The sequence below is a fragment of the Mus musculus genome, chromosome 2 (genome assembly GCF_000001635.26).
Source record: "Mus musculus strain C57BL/6J chromosome 2, GRCm38.p6 C57BL/6J".
Lineage (NCBI taxonomy): Eukaryota > Metazoa > Chordata > Mammalia > Rodentia > Muridae > Mus > Mus musculus.
Genome location: NC_000068.7, coordinates 127,338,467 through 127,358,833, shown reverse-complemented (window position 1 = coordinate 127,358,833; position 20,367 = coordinate 127,338,467). Strand labels below are relative to the sequence as shown.

Genomic DNA, 20,367 nt, shown 5'->3' with positions numbered 1-20,367 from the left:
CCTAACCAGCAGGCCGCAAGTGATCCCCAGTTCCTGTCATTTATCAATCCAACATGCCTACCTTGTTAGAGTTATCTATTCCTTTCCCTGCCTTATTCATGTTAAACCTGGTGCCTAATGGGCATTCATAAGTGCCTGTTGAATAAATCAATCCAGCAGTGAGCAACGAACACCACACAGCTGTGTTAGGGGAGTTTGGGGAGGTGGCTAAGCCACTCTGGTCAGCCTGCGGGCTAATGAGCTTCAAGACCTGGACCACCAGCTGCTCTACTGTAGAATGTGGCTTATTAAACATTCCAGTACCCAGAGTATCACGGAGACCAGGCTTTCACAGGAACACGTGGAATACCTGGGGCAGAGGTAACAGGAAAACGTTGTCACCCCCAAACAAAGGAGCCACCAGATTCAGTCAGCACAGTCTTCTGAAACTGGATTTTAAGACTGAGAGCCACATCTTCAGAACAGAGTCTGTTTCCCAAGATTGAATGAGGGGGGCAGTTCTGGGTGTATCAGTCTCAGCAAGGGCTCATGCCCCGGGATACTGTTGCTTTCCTTGATCTTGGATATAGAAGGATCATATATAGGATATATATAGTCTCATGATAGCCTTGGGGGAGTGGGGTCTCAGAGCCTAGAGTAGATCCCCTCTTCTGATCTGGTAGGACCCCTGGAGACCCCAGTTCAGTGCCAGATGCCTAGTATGGATAAAGAGATGTCACAAGACATCAGATATTTTGCCTTGTCTCTCCTACTGGACTGGTGTCCGAGAACACTTCCAGAAGCCCACTTTACTAACATCACAGCCAGAAGCCACCTCCTCCTCTATCCAAGATCAAAGAAAGGAACAGCACCCCTGGACATGAGTCTTGGCTGAGCCTGACACCCAGAAGTGACCCCCTCATTCAATCTCAGGAAATACTGTTCTGAAGCTCAAACTAGACTGAGGGCAGAGGCTGCTGGGTCCTCATGGCCGCTGAAGCAATCCCAGCACGTGACCTCCTCAGAAAATAGCAAAGGCTAAGTTCTCACAACCTTCAGGCACCACACTGCTCCGTGTCTGCTTCCTACTCTGCCACTTTGAGCAAGTCTCCATGGGTCCAGAAGCCTGGCCCTGTAGAGAAGAGGGTGTGACTCCCTGGGAGCCCTCATGGGCACTTAAATACAGGCAGCACAGCACATTGCATGAAGCAAACACCCAACTTTATTTCTACCTTTTCCCACATGAAGTGCCCTTCCTCGCTGGTTCTGGTTCCCCTTCTATCCCAAGCAGGGCTCCCCTGGCCCCCCAACAGGCTCCTGGAGAATTGAGGACTCCTGGCTCAGACCCTACCACCTACATGCTTTGTTCTTAGAAGAAACCTCATAGATCAAGGAGGAGTATGGCATGGCTGAAGGACAAGTCGTGTGACATTTGCCCTCAGTGGCTTCTAGTTGAGCACCTTGTGGGCAAAACAGTGATCTGACATTCACAAAGACTCAAGGCTGCTGTCCAGGGACTGGTGGTCTTGCCAAGGCCTCCACCATGCAGAGCTGATAAGGAACCATCTCTTGCTAGTCCAGCTTAGCAGGAGAACCAAGTGTGTTCTCTGCCTCCTGGAGAACAGGACTTAATCCCAGGGCTTCAGAACATCTTTAGAGCCAGGCATCATGGAGAGCAGGATATTCAAGGTTCCAGCCACAGGGCTTCCCACTGAGGTCCATGCCCAAGGCAGCACTTGAGTCCATGCTGGGAGCTAGTCCTCAGTTGAAGAACTTCCAGAGGCAACCAATACTGGAACCTTGCTCTTGACGGCCACTCCCAGGATCCTGTCTCCATGCCAAGCATCTTCCAGGGCTAAGGCTCAAGCCAAGAAAAGCCCCTAGAGCCTCTCTACCCCTAGGAACTCTGCAGGGTGGGGGTGTTGTGGGAAAAGAGACCAAGGAAGTGACCTGGGCCTGCTAGAGTAGCCAGTGCAGGGGATAGAAGACAGGGGTGATGCCCAGAGGGGCCAAAGACTGGACGACCTAGCTGATCTAGACAGAATACACCCTCTCCACTTGGGGACAGAAGTCTAAAGGCTCAGTCTCTGGGCACCTCTCTAATGTGACTTCCAGGTGCACAGCCTCCTGGAAGTGGAGCTAGCCTCTCAAAGGCATCTTGGATAGGTGCTGGCTTGTCTCTGGCTTCTGGAAATAGAGCAAGAGGTACAGTGGGGGCCTGGGCTAGCTGGAACTGCTCTAGAGACAAGCTGTCTGCACCTGCTCCAGGCCCCGATTTTGAAGCATCGGCTAGCATCTGAGGTGGTCTTGCCAAGGCTCCCACACTGAATGTGCTCTGAGGAGGATGCTCCCATCCTTGCTGGCTGTTACCAAGCCCGGCAATACTCTGGCCTCCAGTCCTGGAGCCACTAGGGGCAGAGCTTCCAGATTCCTCTGACAGTGCCTCGAGAAGTCTTTGTAGACGTGATATAGAGGCAGGGGTGAGGCTGCTTCCATCACTCTGGGCCTCAAACCCTAGAGCAGGAAGAGAGCAGACGTTAGGTCTTAGAACTACAAAAGAAAGCTATTGCGTGGCCTTTGGCTTTACTTAAGGGGCTATGGAGCCAAACTCGCAGAGGTCTCCGGCAGCCCACAAGGTCTGTGCTAAGGCACAAACTATTACATTTCTACTGCATACCAGTACAACTGTTGGATGTGACGATCTGTGCCTGTATCTTTGTACTGGAGAGGTTGAAGCTGGAGAATTGCAAGTTTGTGGTCAGCCTAGGTTACACAGAGAGACCAGGTCTTGAAGACAAATAGGAGCAGCCAGGACAACTGAAGTGCATTATTTTTTTCCTCATTTGGCCCCTCGGGTCACCACAAAAAGATCCTGCCGGCCTTCCTACCAACACCCCAGCAGGGCTTCTGTTAGCCTAACCGACCATATAGCTTCTCCTACCATATCTGTCTTCAGCCACCCAGCACACACCTCCCACCTACACATCTTGAACATCTCCTGGAACCATTTCTCTTCAAGCCAAGGGAGGGCATCAGAAGTTCCTAAGTGCTCTCTGGTCTGTTCACTACCAGGAGGGGGAGAACCTCTTTGCTTTCTCTTTGCTGCCACACCTAGACTTGACTGGTATAACTTTGTACGACCTCGCTGCTGCCTCATGGTCTCATCATTTCTGCTCACACACCTCCATCATCAGTGTCCGGTAACCCATCCGTGCTGTCTCCTTTAACCAGTGACCCTCCTCCTGCCCAATTCTGCTGGTCTCACAGCCATGCCCCCTCTCTGAACTACATCAGCACCAGAAACCACAGGAGTCAAAGCCTCCATTTCTAGCCATTTGTCATCCAGCAGTGACATCTCTACCCTCTGCTGGGTTGCTGTCCACCTAAGCTGCCATCATCCCTCCACAGGGACCACACCTGCAACCACCTTCTGTCCCAAGTCCCTGCCACTTCCCAAGTCCCCAGCACCATCCTATGTCCTGCCCTCTCTACCAGGTTCGGGTACTTTGTAGGCCATGCCCCTCCCACTACTCTGTTAGCAGCTTCCCCTCAGTGTGTGGAGCAGAGGCCATAGGCGGTCTCCAGATCAATACGTGGACCCAGGTCCACTCCTGAGGTCTTCCTTCCCATTACGTCCATGTCTGACCCTCGCTCCCGCCTTTCTGACTGGCCCTCCTTTCTCCTCCAGGACCTGCCCCCTTCTCCACTGTGTCATCATTTCAACACCCAAATATGCCAGTCTGTCCCCATGGTGGCAGCCCTCCCTTGGACCAGTTCCTCCCAATTCCAGTTCTCTGCTCTCTGTGATCGTCAGAGCTCCAGGCTGACCTACAGTGTCTCACATCTCATTTTCTAGTTTTAACAAAAAAGTTTGTAATATTTGATTAACTACAAGTATACATATATATCAGAGAAGGTGACATTAAAAATGATACTTAAGCCAGGTGTGGTGGCACATGCCCCTAATTTCAGCACTGAAAAAGGTGAGCTGATCTCCGGGTTAGAGGCTAGTTTCATCTATATATTGAGTTCCAGGGCAGCCACCACTACATAGTGAGACCCTGTCTCAGACTAAAAGGGAAAAGGGGGTTGCTGTTCAAAGAACTATCTAGGAAGCAAAAATCAAGTGCACAGACTGTGAAGAAATGTTTCCAAATGACATAACGAACAAAGAGATACAATTAATATTCTTTTAAACTCTTATAACTCAGCAAGGAAAATCCAATCCAACTGAGAAGGAGGCAAAGAATCTGTGAGGACATTTGTCTAAAACCAAAAAGGTACAGAGAGGACCTGCCATCTCAAAGAGGCTAGAGGTGGATAGCCGTTAGAGAAAATGCAAACCAGAGTGGTAATAGATACTTCTAATTCCACTGGGGATACTCATAATCAAAAGCATGGACTACAAACCTCAGCAATTATGCAGAAAAGTCAGCATCACCCTACATAGGTAATGGAGTTTTAAGTGGATCAACTGCTTTGGAAGACAGCCGAGTACAGAATCACCATGGGGCCCAGAAACGTTATGGCTGGGACAGATACCGACATAGTATATTCATAATAGTCCCAAACCAGAAATAACTCAAATGTCCATCAAGTGGTGAAGAAGTTGAGTGTCATTCAGCAGAAAGGGAATGAAATGCTCACAGGTTCAACAACAGATGAATAGCAAAGGTTCTGTGGAGGGCAGTGAGCCAGACACAAAACGCATGTGGCTGCATTTATAGGAAATGTCTAGACAAGGCAAATCCATAGAGGCAGAAGGTAGATTACTGATTATCTAGGACTGCTAGGGAAAGGGGGTGGGACTCAGGTGTAGATGACCTAGAAATAAAATCTGGGTCACAGGCACACACAGCAGCTTCACTGGGTGTCACACTGTCTTCCAGAAGGGTTGCAGCCATTTAGGGTCCCGTCGGTGGGGTACAATCATCCTCTGCCCTTTGTGGGTATTTGATATTATCATCACCGAGATAGTAGACTTCTGCTAATTTAGGGAGAGTGAGTGGTGGTGCGATTGCCTCTCATTTGATTTCTTCTGAGGTGCTTATTAACCACCTCATGCATTTTTCTACCTGTACTTTGACTTTCTGTTTACAGCCCTTTCATAATACTAGTTACGTTCAGAAACAGCTCTACTTTATAACTCATATTTTAGATTTACTTGTGGTGTCTTTATTCATATGAGTACACTGTCACTGTCTTCAGACACACCAGAAGAGGGCATCAGATCTCATTATAGATGGTTGTGAGTCACTATGTAGTTGCTGGGAATTGAACCCAGGACCTCTGGAAGAGCAGCTGGTGCTCTTAATGGCTTAGCCATCTCTCCAACCCTTGTGGTGTCTCTTAACAATGCTTATTATGGTTACTGTTGGATTTATTAATCTTTCTAGTTGTTAGGGTTATTTGTGAAGAAACTCTTCCTCATCCCAATGTTGAAGACATCTTGCTAGTTTCTTGCTAAACTTTTTACAGTTTCTTCACACACATACAAGACTTCTTTTATGCAGTATGGAATGTAATGCTGTGTGACGGTAGGTGCCTAGGTACCACCTCAGAACCAGGCAGAGCAGTGGCTCTCAGCCTTCCTAATGCTGCTGTGCCCTTTAATACAGTTCCTCGTGTATTAAACCAACCTCCAACCATAAATTATTTTCACTGCCACTTTGTAACTAATCTTGCTACGGTTACAAATTAAAATGTAAATATCTGATATGCAATTCCTGTAGAAGGGTTGTTGGAGCCCCAGAGGGGTTGAAACCCACAGGCTGAGAACCACTAAGCCACCTTTTCATAATCAAGCCCCCGCCCCCAGAGTTCTCACATTTGATTTTTTTTTTTTTTTGAGACAGGGTCTCATTACATAGCTCTGGCTATCCTGGAACTCACTATGTAGACCAGACTTGTCTCCAGCTTACAGAGATCCACCTGCATCTGCCTCTCCGGTGCTGGATTGGATTAGAGCTGTGTACCACTGTGTTTGCTGGTTTTCAATTGAGTAGAATCCATTTCTGAACTTTCCTCTCTGTTCCCACAGGCAGTTATATATATTTACAGCCATCCTCTGCACTTAACGCCATATATTCGGAATGCAGACAGGTTTTTATACATTTGTGTACTTTACATACACTTAAGGACATCTTATAAACTCATAACTGGCTAGGGAAGTCTTTCTACACCCCCTTTTTTGTTGCTGCTGGTTTTGAAGACAGAATCACTGCCTTGTAACCTTGGCTAACCTTGAATTAATATAGCCTAGGTTAGCCATGAATTAGACCTAGGCTAAACCTATGCCTTGGATCACAGGTCTGCATTGCCATACCAGGCCCTGCCACTGCTTTACATCAGGAAAGTCTTAGCTGTTGTCTTTCATCTTGCATAAGTTGCTCTGCCTGTATTATCAAATTTGTTATGATTTTTAGTGTGAATTTCTAAGGATTTATTTTGGTTTTAAATATATGGAGGGGTATATGCAGGTGAGTACAGATGCCTGCTGGAGACTCTGGGGTCACAGGTAGTAGTGAGCTGCCTAACATGGGTGCTGGAAACCAAATTCAGTCATGCTTGCCCTTAACCACTGAGCTATCTTTCTAGGCCCCTGAGTGTAAATTCATTGGATCTATAGATCAGACTGGGAAATGCTAAGATTTTAAATACTGTCTTCCTATCTGTAACTAGGACGTACACTTCTTTAAGTGTTTCTGATACAGGCAGGCCAGGTGGGCCTCAAACTTGTGACTGACCCTCCCCTTCACTTCCAAGGACTAGGATCACAGATGCTTGGCAACTTTTAAAATAAATATTTCCCCCTGGAGAGTTTTTGGGTAGCTTCTATCTCTTGTTCTTTGTGCTCTCATTTTAAAGTTATTTTTGAAGGTTTACAGAAATAGAATTCTTATTATCAGCCAAGTATACTGGTATTTTAACATTATCCCAGTCTTAATTTGTTCATTGATTTTTGCTTGTTTCAGTATCATAATCTATGATTAGTGTCCATTGCTTCTTTTGGGTTTTGTTGGTTTTTGAGATAGGGTTTCTCTGTGTAGCCCTGGCTGTCCTGGAACTCACTCTGTAGACCAGGCTGGCCTTGAACTCAGAAATCCACCTGCCTCTGCCTCCCAAGAGCTGGGATTAAAGGCATGCATCACCACCACTGGGCAGATTTTTGCTTCCTTTCTAAATACCAAAAACTTTGTGTCTTTTCTTGCTTTACAATGGCAACAGCTAAGTGTTGCAGGATGTTAGATCACACTGTGAACCCTGAGATTGTGTTATTTACTGGAAAAAAATCTGCTTCTAGTTGTGGTGTGCCTCACCCTTAGCCCACACCTTTAATTCCTATGGCTGGAACACAGACATGTCCTTAGAAGGAAGCACCCATGTTTGAAATTGATGTTTGTTTGAGTAGCAGAAAGACTGACAAATCAGAGAAAGATCTGAAAGAATAGGATGTGCCCAACTCTCACGAGAAGAAAGAAGAAAGGGAAGCCACTTAGAAGAGAGTGGTACACACACAGAGAGGGAGAGAAAGTTGGGGGAGGCAGTTTAACTGGGAGAGTGTTTTACAGAGACAGTTGAACAGATTGGTTGTTCTCTGAACAAGCCAGAGAATGAGAAGGAGCCTAAAGATTAGAACAGATTGTGAAGGTTAGTATGAGGCCAAACAGAGCAATTCAGTCAGAGGCTGAGAGGGGAGCCAGATTGAATCAGTCGGCTTGGAACAGCTGAGTTGAACCAGCCAACAGCAGTTCAGAAAGAATTAGAAAGTGCGAGCTTATTCAGCAGCAAGTCTAAGAAGCTGAAAACATTCTAGGCCCTGTTTAGATTGTTCTGAGGCTAGAAGCTTCCAGGACTAGGGACTAGGTTAGCAGACTGAGGCAGTAAGCTTTGGAGATGACAATTACATCAGGCGGATAAAAGGTACTTTTACAGCTAAGACCTCCATTTCAACACTGAATAGATGGATAATAGTGGGAAAACTTCTCTTGGCCATAAGATTTAATATTTTGTCATTAAAATTATTTCTGCTCTAAGTTTTGATAGATGTGTATTATCTGGGTTATTTCTCTTTGCTAAGAGGTTTTAGTCTTTTGTGGGTATTAAGCCTTTTCAAATATATTTTCAAATTCAATTGTGATGAGTCATTAGTGACCCAACCCACCTCTCCTTGCCATCCCTCGCCATCCCTTACATCTTTACCCTCGAACTTCAGTACCATTCCCTAGGTTAAGTCACTTACCTCTCCCGTGGGAGTCAGGGACACTCCGGCTGCAGTTATACAGCCTGCAGACCCGGGTGATATCTGAGGTACTCAGGTTCCATCGCTGGCCAATGTGAACACTGGAGGTCCAGAGTGGTATGATGGTGGGCTGCCCACGCCAGCTGAAGGCAAATCTGGAACCCAGAGGTGGGACCTGTGTTAGATCGCAGTAGAGGGGCTGGCTAGGAGAGTAGTGCAAGGGTATGGGGAATGGGAGGCAAGGGGATAGGGGGCAAAGGGGAGGGAGAGTCAAGGAGCAGGAGGAAGGGGTGGAGAGGGCAAGGAATGGGGTCAGGAGGAAAAAGGCATGGGAAAGGAGGGGCACGGGGGAAGGGGGTGTCCTCACCTCCCATAATGCATCACAGATGAGTAGTCATAGGGAACTAACATATTGGTACTCCGTGACTTGATGAAGTTGATTTCAAAGCCTTAAAGCACAGACACACACACCTTTGTACATATATAACAAATAGACAGGTAGGGAAGACCAGGCAAGGAAAGGGAAGTGGGGAGACTTCTGAGAATTCACAGCCTATGAGTGGAAGAGTCTGGCTCCCCTGGCTGAACCTTTTTTAGTTAACCCCGTTTTCTATATACCTTTGCTACCCTACTCTACTTGACCCTGGAAGTAATCCAGACCTGTACCAGGGGTGCCTCATGGCCATGCACACGACCATAACCTCCCATAAGCTCGCTCTGGCTCTTCCTCCTTTACAGCTCACTTTGCAGGACACTAAACTTTGCAAACCTGCAGCATCCACAAAGCTGTGGCTGTGGATGCTGTGCCTTAGACACTGGTACCCTGTCTACTCTACTCCTCAAGCTAGCTCCTAAGATGTGCTGTCTTCTCCATCCACGATTCTGGTGCCTGACCCCTTGATGCCCAGACCATCTTCATCCTCCCATCTTAGAGCACAAAGCTGCAGATCTGCATCCTAGCAGTCCAGTCACCCTGGCTGCCGAGAATGCACTCTTTCTGCTCCAGGCCAGTGAGGAAGGGAAGGTTGCTGCCTCCTCAGGGCTGCTGGTCCTTACATCTTTGTTGCCCAGCCCTCCCTGCCCCCCAGACTCAGCAGGCTGGGTCCACACTACTCTTCCCCAAAGTCAGCAGCAGCCTCTTTAATCGGAGTCCCACAGAATACCACTTTTTTTCTTTTCAAAGACCCTTTATTATTAAATATAATTTTGGATAGGCAATATATTCCCCTAACTCAAAAACCAAGTTATCGAGCCGGGCATGATGGCGCATGCTTTTAAACCCAGCACTTAGGAGGCAGAGGCAGGCGAATTTCTGAGTTCGAGGCCAGCCTGGTCTACAGAGTGAGTTCCAGGACAGCCAGGGCTACACAGAGAAACCCTGTCTCGAAAAAAAAAAAAAAAGTTATCTAGCTGGGCATAGTGCTATACACACCTTTAATCTCAGCACTTGGAAGACAGATGCAGGAGGATTTCTGTGAGTTCAAGGCCAGCCTAGTCTGCATAGTGAGTTCCAGGACATATACTGCTACACAGTGAGACCTTCTCTCAAGAAAACAAGATAACCAAGTATCTAGTGTGCCCAAGTGCAAGCCCCAGTGCTGTGAAAATATAACACACATATATTAAAGATAATATACACTAATATTAAAGATAGTTGTGAGTCTCCTACACCACCTGATTCTCTGAATTTCTACCTCTCAATCCTTACAGAATTACTGTGATTAAGTTTATGCCTCCACAGAGTTTATGCACATTAGTTTATGCCAACAGATCTCACTTTTCATATTTCCCCCATTATGATAGCGGAGCATTTTTGCTGGCACTAGGCTGGGAACCCAGTTACAAACCAGACAAGTGCCGTACCTCTTTGCTTTGTCCTTAGCCCTAGGTGGGTAGTGGTTTTGAGCCAATCTGATTATTAGAAAACACTAATTAACCTCAAGAGCTGCTCAACTCTAATTTATGCTTTTACCTTAATTAATTCCCCCTTTTAACTTAAATGGGCATGTCTATTTGTTCTCTTTCATTTTATGGATATAAGCATTGACAGCCTCTATACATCCCCTGAATCTACCCTTAGCCAGAGACTATTGATTTAAAAATAGTGCCTTACAATTATTTAAAGACAGGGTCTATGTATCTAGACTTCACACTCGGGATCCACTTCCTCAGCCTCCAGAGTGCTGGGACTACATAGTTTTCTCTTCCTTTCCTTTCTTTTCAAAATCCCTGCAATTCCTTCAAACCCCAGAACTAAAAGGATTTGTCCCACATGAGAGCAGTTTTGGTGGTTGGTCGGTCATTGCCTTCTGCTCTGTCATGATCAGGATTATCTGCACCGTATTTTTCAAATCTAGTTTCTCACAGCCTGTCATCAGATGAGTGCTTACAAGCACCCAATAAGCACTTGGAAAGGTCATGGTCACCCCCAGCCCTACCCAACCAATCCTGTCCTTTTGTCATGGTCTACCTAGTTACCTCAAAGCATGGTCTCTGGGGTAAGTTTCACACTTTTCATCTGGCCAACCCCAGAGCATCAGAAGAAGCACCACTGATGGGGCAGTTTCCCCACTGGCAGGAGGCCTCCACCTCCTCTGCACCCCCAGACACTGTGGATTCTGTCCTTTCACAAGCGTTCCTCTTGCCCAAGGCAGTTCTTCTTCTCACCGCTGAGCCCTGAGCCCCACCTATATGGGCTTACACTGCACTCTGATCCCTGTTACTGTGCCCAGAACACATGCTCCTCTTAGGCATCAGGGCTCCTCCTTCTGTCAGCCTTTGCTCTGTTGCTTCCAGGGTATTCTCTGAGCCATCTGTCCACTGATGTCCATCTTGTGCACCTCAGCCTTTCAGCACTGCCCCTTCCCTGACCCATGCATCTGAGCTGCCCTCTGAATTTCTGTCTTGGCTCAGTGTTCCCAACTGACACATATCGCCTGCCCCAATAGCATCTGCAGTGTGGGGGACAGCTGAGTCAGTGGGCCAAGAGTCAAAGGACACTGCCAACCTCACATTCAGATGACTGACAATGGCAGAGGGAGGTGAGACACAAAGCTAATTATTGATGTCCTTTTTTTGGAGTACAGCTATGGAGGCCCAGAGCAACAGCCACAGAGGAACACTCAAATACCAGAGGGGCACGAATCCTACTTGCCTTGTGAAAAGGGGTCAGACAGTGTGGGGAATGAACTCTTCAAGGGGAGGTGAGCCAACTCCTCAACTCCAGCCCTGGCCTGAGGCCTGTGTCTGGGTCCTCTGGGCCCAGCCTAGTCAGCTGACTTACCCGGGAGGATCTCGTTCCAGTTGACTTGGATGTAGCGGTCCCGATCTGCCCGTGAATGCTCATGCCAGAAGCCAAGTACGTGCATGAGCTCATGTAGGACAATGCCTCGGCCCTTCCGGAGACAAGTGGGTGCCAAGGACACCACCTGCATCCCTCCACTGCGTCCCACACCAGAGAAACACCTGTAAGACCATGAAAGTGAGCTGGCATGAAGGTGAGCTGGCTGGGTATATGGGCTGGTTGTGTGTGTGAACTTGACACAGGCTGGAGTTATCACAGAGAAAGGAACCTCCCTTGAGGAAATGCCTCCAGGAGATCTAGCTGTAAGGCATTTTCTCAACTGCTGATCAAGGCAGGAGAGTCCATTGTGGGTGGTGCCATCCCTGGGCTGGTAGTCTTGGGTTCTATAAGGAAGCAAGCTGAGCAAGCCAGGGGAAGCCAGTAAGTAGCATCCCTCCATGGTCTCTGCATCAGCTCCTGCTTCCGGACCTGCTTGAGTTCCAGTCCTGACTTCCTTTGGTGATGAACAGCAGTGTGGGAAGTGTAAGCTGAATAAATCCTTTTCTCCCCCAACTTGCTTCTTGGTCATGATGTTTGTGCAGGAATAGAAACCCTGACTAAGACACTGGACATCAGGACAGACACTGCTTGTGCTCTAGGAGCTGGGATGGACCAGTGCAGACTGCCCATCTTACTCCCAGACTTTCTGTCCCATCTCCCAAGTCCCTTGACTGCTTGGCCTGTGGAGAAGCCTCAGTACTACCCAAGCTGCCAAAAGGTGGCACCAGACACTCATGGGTAACAGAAGCAGGTCATTACATGAGTAGACCTATGTCATAAGCCTGAGTCACAGCTTCTGTCCACACCACATCAGGCCCCAATGAAGGTAGGATATAACCACTACCCCATCTCAGAAAGAAGGCAGAAGAGGTTAAATTAGGGAACTCATCTAGATTCAAAGTGGCACACGAATGACAGAACCAGGACCCAACATTTGCTCAGATTTGTACCACAAGACCTCCAGAGGTGAGGGCTTTCTAGAGGAAGGTCCTGTACCCAATGGCCATCCCTTACCTTTCGCCCAGAAGGTCCAGATCATGGATGAACCATTCTGGGTAGGCTGGGGTTGAACCCAAGAAAACAGGCCCAGAAATAAGCTTGGATTTGTGCATACTAAGGGATAAACAGAGAGTGAGCATGCACATGCACACGCACGCTCGCGCACACACACACACACACACACACCACCCCCATCCATCAGGAGCACTTACCCCGCCATAGGAAGAATGGAAACAAAGTCTCTCTGACCATGGTAGGCAACAAACCGGATGCATGTGAAACGTTCAAACTCAGCAAAGGCATCCATAATGACCCGGCGGCTGAGTTCATCTGGGAAAGACACACCGTGGCTGACCCCCTGTGGAGGTCCCATAGCTCTTGAGGGGCTTTGAAGTCCACATGGGGGCTGAGACCAGTACATTAAGCTCACCTCCCAACACAGTATTCAGAGGGGACAATGCTGAAGAGGATGCCTGAGCTGCAGAAAAGACCCTAGCTGTGGGACTACGTGACTCAGAGGGGATGAGAGTTCCATCAGCACCTCCAGGATTTCAATACTCCCTTCCCTGCCACAGCTCAGGATGCCTTGGGGATAGGAGCTCTGCACAACACTATTGCTGTAAGAGAGTGGGTGTGGATCTACAGAAGGAGATGCCAATGCATAGATGCTGCAGGAGTCCTGATGTATAGGGAAGGAGGGTGGAAGGCTACCTCTGCTCTCACTCACCATACTTTCTGGAAAGCAGGAAGGGGATCTCCACAAAGCCACCAACGCCCTTGGGCCATTTATTATTGGTCACTGACAACAATCGGAAAGGGCTCTGAGGAGAGAGGGCAGCTCAGAGTTAAATGGAGGACACGGGCCACCTAAGCTGTCTAATTGTCCAGGGTGCCATGCCTAAGTCTACCAGGACTCTAAAGATGTGAGCGGCAGGACACGGAGGCCTTGGGAGTGAGGAAGCCACTAGAAGGGAGATGGAAGCATGGGAAGTGGATGGGCCAGCTGTGAGAACTCAGATGGCAGAGGTCACAGCATGTTCTATCAAGTAGATAAAAGCACCTAAGGCTGGTACCCAGGAGGCCTGGCTCAGGAGGACTCTGCCCTTTCCACGCACCTCCATGAACAGGGATATGGCAAAGCTTCCCCTAACATAAAAATGGGAAGGGTTACTGGGGAGTGGTGTTACACACCTTTTATCCTAGCACTTGGGAGGCAGAGGCAGGCTGATTTCTGAGTTTGAGGCCAGCCTGGTCTACAGAGTAGGTTCCAGGACAGTCAGAGGTATACAGAGAACTCCTGTCTCAAAAAAAAGAAAGAAAAAAGAATGGGAAGGGTCCTATGTGGAGTGGCAGCCTCACAGTGCTTCTCTACAATCTCCCACTAGCAGGAACTCTACAGTGTAGGCTTCATGGCTATCAGAAGGCCCTGTCCCTCTGGCGGTCAACATTTGATTCTGCTCTACGTGTTTCAAATGCCAGGCACCTGTGTTCACTTCTCCACTGGATAACCTAAGCTCTCCAGCCTGTGAACTCTAGCCCAGCTTCAGGGGCCATCAATCACCTCTGAACAAGCAGAATAGTCTTGCTTTCCACTTCTACTGTCACATTCAGCAGCCCTCTGCCACCTATGATGGCACTACCTCTCCTGAACAGTGTGTCTTCTCTCTGAAATAAGTCATTTCCATTCCTACCAGCCTCCTCCCTTCCGACTCAGCCCTCCAGCCACAGGCAAGATGGTCTCTCCACGTTACTTCTTATTCTGGTTTCCCTAAGGGGGATCTTGACAGCCACCCAGGTCTCACACACATACACAAGTCAATCTGGGCTCATGTCTCTGTTTTTGTTTTTCTGGTTTTCAAGATACGGTTTCTCTGTGTAGCCCTGGCTGTCCTGGAACTCATTATATAGACCAGGAGGCCTCAAACTCGGAGATCCGCCTGCCTCTGCCTCCCAAGTGCTGGGATTAAAGACCTGTACCACCATGTCTCAAGCCTTGTGCTTCCTAAGCACTCTCCCTGGGCAAGGTGACAAGAGGAGTCAGAGTTTGAATTTCCTCTTCCAGGAAGCCCTCTTGAGCAGACTGAGTAGTCATTTCAGCTGTCATCATTATCATATTCATGACCTTGAAAGTGGTACCTAACCAGCCATACAAACCAAAGATAGACCCCCAACTGTCAAGCACTCATGACAGCTAGAAGAGGGTTTTGAGCGCTGTCATAGCCTTGAAGATGCTCACACCCCATGTGTGTACTCACTGGCCGGATAATGTCCCCTTCTACCAGGAAGCTGCTTTCTGGGGTCTCCTCTGAGATGAGCCCTGGGAGGGAAAGGAAGAAGGAGGGATGTATGTGAGCCTTGACTTCCAGAACACAGGCTGGGATGGACTCAGCAATGCCAGTGTCTATATCTTCTACTTGGAGACTAAACTTCTGTGAGCACCAAGGCTGTGTGGCTTTGGGGAAGTACAGCAGCCCCTGCTGGGTCCTAGCCTGCAAATGTGTGTGTGTGTGAGGTTCTCGGCCTGTTCTCATCCTTCCCCTGGTTAAATGCAGTCCATGACTCCCTCAGCATGTGTGAGCCAACCCCAACTCCAGGCCCCCTGCTCTCCGGATGCAGGTCCTTCTTCTATCCAGGCTCCCTCCAGCCCAAGCCACACTCCCCAGAACATGTCCTGGTCTCTCCTGCCTTACCTTGCTCCCACCCACCACCTAGTTTCTATTATCCATAATCTGAGGTAGCTAGGAGCTGAAATTGCAAGTCACAACCACAGAAGGGAGTTGAGGTTGGTGAATACTTCTTGTCTCAGTCTGCTTTGGTTTCTCATCTTCCTGTCAGGGAGCCTCCTGCAGCTGACTGCTGGGAAGAGAAATCTTGGGACCCATGAGGCAGTGAAGGAAGCCACAGAAAGCTTGAGAGGAGTGACTACAGGAGCACTGCCGGATCCCCATCGTAACTTCTGACTACGGATGGTGGCACAGACTAGACCCACCCTCTTGTGAGTCCTCTTAGGTAGGAGAGGTCGCCTCAGGATTATCTGATCAAGGTTGCATCCTGAAATCTAAAAGGCCACTCATTCTCCAGGATCTGGTATAGTTGTGTGGCCTTAGCCCTCAGAGCTGTCATTCACAGCTGCAGCTGGTGGTGTTTACGAACAAGACATCAGCTAGGCAGGGACAGCTGTTAGCAACTACTGTGAGCCCGAGCATGGGAAAGTCTGTGACTTTGAGAGCGAGTGCCAGGGAAGCCATATGACTGACCGAGGACTGGGTCCATCTGAGCTTCTAACCAGAGAATGAAGGGAGCAGTAGTCACCATCTACACTAAAGCAAGATTACCGCTGTTCTGCCAACATTTCAGCCCATGATGACGCCAAGATCTGAATTCATTTCCATTGCCAACAACTTCAGCCCAATGCGTCTGTGTTCCTCATGTCCGAGATCCCCAGACAAAGATGCCCTGAGCCACAGACTTCTTTGTTCCTTAACAATCCACCCCACTTGGCCAGGTCACGCTTACACACCGCTACTTACAGAGAGATTGACATGCTCTCAAATATCGACTGATGATTTTACTCAAGTCCCAAGCCGAGAGAACACCAGTGCTCTTATCAGATCATTCTAAAGACATTTACAGTATCTCATATAAAAAATATTAACCAGCAAAAGAATACAGAAAAACAGACAAGCATTTCCTCATGAAACTTGATTTCCCTGCATGCATGGGGACATTTCCTCTCAATCTTTTCCGCATGTCCACATTCAGCATGGCTTTGGAGTGTGGCCCCGTGTTCTCACCTTGGTTAATTGCGGGGATGTCCTTGTCCTGAAATACCGGGCTTCCCTCAGGAGTGAAGCCTTCTGGAACACTGGTACTGCAGACTCCAGAACATCTGGATGCTGAGGGTGCTCCCATGCTCAAACCTGGCTCAGGAAGACAAGTGCAGACATATAGATGCCCCCGGGACTCCACTGTGAGCCGGGACAGCAGGCAGCAAAATCCAGCCCCTTCCAGGAGAGGCCACCCAGGATGCATTCCTGAAGCCTGCCTGGCTATCTCACTCATCATACCTGGTGACAAGGCCTAGATGCCTTCAGTGAAGGAGATCCCTTTAAGGGACTAACACTTGGCTCAGAAAGGCTAGGGCAGCCAATATGAGGCAGAAAAGAGGCACAGTAGACTTTAAATCTTCAGGCAGCACCAGAATCAAGGCTGGCCTCAGACCCTACTCTTGAACATTTCTCTCCACTCAGGCTGAGTGCCTGCTGCCCCAGCCAGGCTAGAAACTGGCTTACCTTAAAACAAGTAGGTATATGGTATGACACTTGGCAATCTGCTGTTAGGTGGGCCCTCTCTACTCCTACAAGTATCAGGAGGCCTCCTCCTTGGTTCCCAGGGGCTCACTCATAGGTACAACCCTACAACGCCATGTTGGAGCTGTGAAACTAAGTTAAGATTATCTTAAGCCACAGCTGCAGCCTCTGGCCTCTTCCCAATGTCCCAGAGACTGGAGCCAGCTTACCTAGCAAGGAGAGCATAGTTAATATCCAAGGCCACAGGCTTCCCATGATACCCATGGTGGGTCCTCACTGCCCTCTTGGCAAGCAACACACAGAAATGTGGCAGGGAAAGGCCTCCTTAACTCAGGGACTCTACCATCCACCCCCTTTAATAGGGGCTTCTCCAGCCCACACCTGCAGCCTCCCAACCACCTCCACCTGCAGTTCCTCCCAACAACTATCACCTGAAGACCTGCCCAGTCTTACCAGAGGACTCTACCCCTGTCCCCAGCCTGAGCCTTCTGGACCATAGTCCCATCCATCTTGGCTGAAGTGGGTAAAAAGTGGGCCGGGGACACAAAACAAATCCTTAGGATACCCTTGAGCAGGGTAGCTTCCCTGAGATTCCCCCTCCTGCCACCAGAGGGCAGAGAAGCATTGCAGCCTCATGTAGTTCATGACTTGGATTGAGATCCAGTCACTAAAAGGGGGCTTTCCTTTTCCTGTTCCACCAACTACCGGAGGGTTCAGACCCAGAAAATCTGCTGGGAAACTCAAGGCACCTCTCCCTATGTGGTCACCATACCCGTATAATCTCTCCCCTCCCCCCTCCCCTCCTCTATTTATACGAGAAAGGGTCTCATTAAGTAGCTTTGGCTGTCCTGGAACTCAGTATGTAGACCAGGCTGGCCTCAAACTCAGAGAGATCTGCCTGCTGCCTGTGTCTACCTCCTGAGTGCTGGGATTAAAGGCATGTGTCACTATGCCCAGCTATAAGCTTTTATTTCAGAAGCCATATAGGAAAGTACACAGGTTGCAAGACTCTGAGAAACTTCACACTGAACACCAGCATCATCAGCACCCAGAGACGCCCCCCACTGCAGAGGGGACACTTTTGAACTCTTAGACGCTCATATGACTGTGGTCCTTCCAATGCCACTGCCCACTGACATGATCGGCCAGGGCCCCTTCCCATTTCACTAATTCAAAATACAAAGCTCCCAGACTTTCTTCCTTTACATCCTGCCATCCAGAGACCCGGCCTGGATGGACAGCCTGGAACATACCAAGTCCACCCCCATGTTCAGTAAAGGAAAGCCAGAGCTCCACAAGGACCTGTTGGCATTCTTGCTGAGCCTGGGGCAAACATCTCTCAAGAAGTAGAAGCTAGAGCCAGACAGAGGGGCTATAATAAAAGCAGATGCTGCTGATGCCTGAGCAGAATCTAGACTGGTTTCCAGGAATCCGATGGATATGCTAATTATCTTGACCAGCAGACTCATTCCTTCACAGTGCTTATATATGTCAAAGCTTGTCAAGTACCTTAAACACTCCATTTTTTTCCCATTAAAAAAGAAGATGCCAGGGGTGGTGGCGCACCCCTTTAATCCCAGGATGTGGGAGGCAGAGGCAGGAGGATTTCTGAGTTTGAGGCCAGCTTGGTCTACAAAGTGAGTTCCAGTACAGCCAGGGCTACACAGAGAAACCCTGTCTTGAAAAACAGAAGAAGAAGAAGAAGAAGAAGAAGAAGAAGAAGAAGAAGAAGAAGAAGAAGAAGAAGAAGAAGAAGAAGAAGAAGAAAACGACGACATGAGTTGTCATGGTGGTTCACACCTGAAATCCCGTAGAACCGATTGAAAATTAGCCTGGGCTACATAGTGAGGGGCCATCTCAAAAATATATTTAAAACAATGACCTAACTACTTAAATGTGCTTACTAAAATCATTATCATCACATTAGTGGAAAATCTCATACACAGTATTTGGGAGGCAAAGGTAGGTGGATCTCTTGTGAGTTTGAGGTCAATTTGGTCTACATATTCAGTTCCAGACAAATCAAGGCCACATAGTAAGACTGTCTTAAAAAAGGAAAGGAAGGAAGAGAGGGAGGAGAGGAAAGAAAGAAAGGCCATTTGCTAGGCAGGTAAGATGTTAGAAACACAGAAGGGCAAGGAATAGGTCTAATGGGACCGCCAGCAACCAGCCATGCTATGTATAAGATAATGAAAGGTTAATGACTCTGGGACGCAGGTGTCCACCCTGAGCTGGGCATCAAGTCCACAGGTCCCAATAGAAACTGGTAGGGTTGCCTGCCTCATGGCCTGGTACAGGCGGGCACCAGTACAATAAACAGATATAAGATGAATAGTGGGGAACATAGAAAAACTAAGCAGTGTGTGTGTGCTACGGAGAAAGGCGAAACTGGAGATGTGATTGATGGTGGTGACGGATGAGAGAGGGCTGGTGGACACGCTGTCATTGCCCAGGAAGGTTGGCAGAATGGCAGCCTGGAGCTTATGCTGATGCAGACTCAGCTCCCCAGACCTTCTGCCTGGCCTTGAAATCCCGCTAGCTCTGAGCAACCATGGAAGCCCAAGATGAAGAAAGGTTTGCTTTCTGGATTAGACCACCTTAAAGGTTCAGGAAGTCATGTTGGTATCTATAGTCCATGTTGCTGCCCCAGGATGGAGATGCAAGTCTGTGCCTCTGACTAATGATTTGACGTCCCTGGGCTTTGCTGCCTGGGGTGGGTGGGGAGGGGGGCTCAGGTGGAAGCATGTTGTTGCGAGCGGCATTTGTAGCCACCTGAGGCCATGTTGTAGCACCTGCCCAGGGACAGCTGCTGTGAGCCATGAATAGGTTAGTGGCTCTGATATGGCCAGCCCACTTGATGCCTGTGGTTACCACTAAGGCAGGCTGCCTGAAAACACGTTAAAGTCTGTGGGTGTGGGTGTGGGAGAGCTGGCCCCGCCCCTCACTGGCTCTTCCTCAGTTGATGGCTTCTGGTATGGAGAAAGGCTAAGAAAGACTCCTCCTCCTCCTCCCTGTGGGCCACTAAGAATTCAACCATGTTCCAGTGAATATATGGACAAAACAAAATGGACTTACCTTTTCCTTTTGGGGGGGCAGAACATCCTGGGGAGGGGAGGGAGCAGATGTGGGAAAACTGGGAGGTGAGCACAATCAGGGTGCTTGATGTGAGATTTCCAAATAATTCATTAAAAAAAAAAAACTGATACAATTCCTGAGGAAGGCTCAGAACAACCCTAGCTCTTGAGTGCTTTACCCAGAGCAGAGAAAATGGGCGCCAGGGGTAGGTTATGCACCCTTCATCCAGGGAGCCAGTGCCCTCTGATCTAAATGCCCTCAGTCAACACATACCTGCACACCACACACTAGGTAAATGTGGGGTCTGATCAGGGATGCACAGAGCCGCTGTGAGGCTGAGGCCGACCTCGGCCTTCCTAACCCTCCCAGTTCAACCACAGGCTAGAACCTGTATGGGAAAGAGCCCAGCCCAGGCCAGC

The 20,367-nt window shown here is 48.6% G+C and overlaps 1 protein-coding gene across 2 annotated transcripts; it reads right to left on the bottom strand.

Moving 5' to 3' along the window:
• Positions 1-1,178: 1,178 nt before the first annotated feature.
• Astl (astacin-like metalloendopeptidase (M12 family)) lies at positions 1,179-20,195 on the bottom strand. Of its 2 annotated transcripts, none has more exons than NM_172539.3 (9): positions 19,949-20,195; positions 16,358-16,483; positions 14,819-14,880; positions 13,291-13,384; positions 12,776-12,893; positions 11,505-11,686; positions 8,589-8,670; positions 8,222-8,376; positions 1,179-2,493 (listed from the first exon to the last, which is right to left on the bottom strand). In NM_172539.3, exons 2-9 carry the CDS (start codon positions 16,473-16,475, stop codon positions 2,060-2,062), a joined length of 1,245 nt encoding a protein of 414 aa, NP_766127.1. In that variant the 5' UTR covers positions 16,476-16,483; positions 19,949-20,195; the 3' UTR covers positions 1,179-2,059. The 2 variants fall into 2 exon arrangements, with proteins under 2 accessions (NP_766127.1, NP_001277932.1); NM_001291003.1 differs by lacking the exon at positions 19,949-20,195 and adding an exon at positions 17,083-17,198.
• Positions 20,196-20,367: the final 172 nt, after the last annotated feature.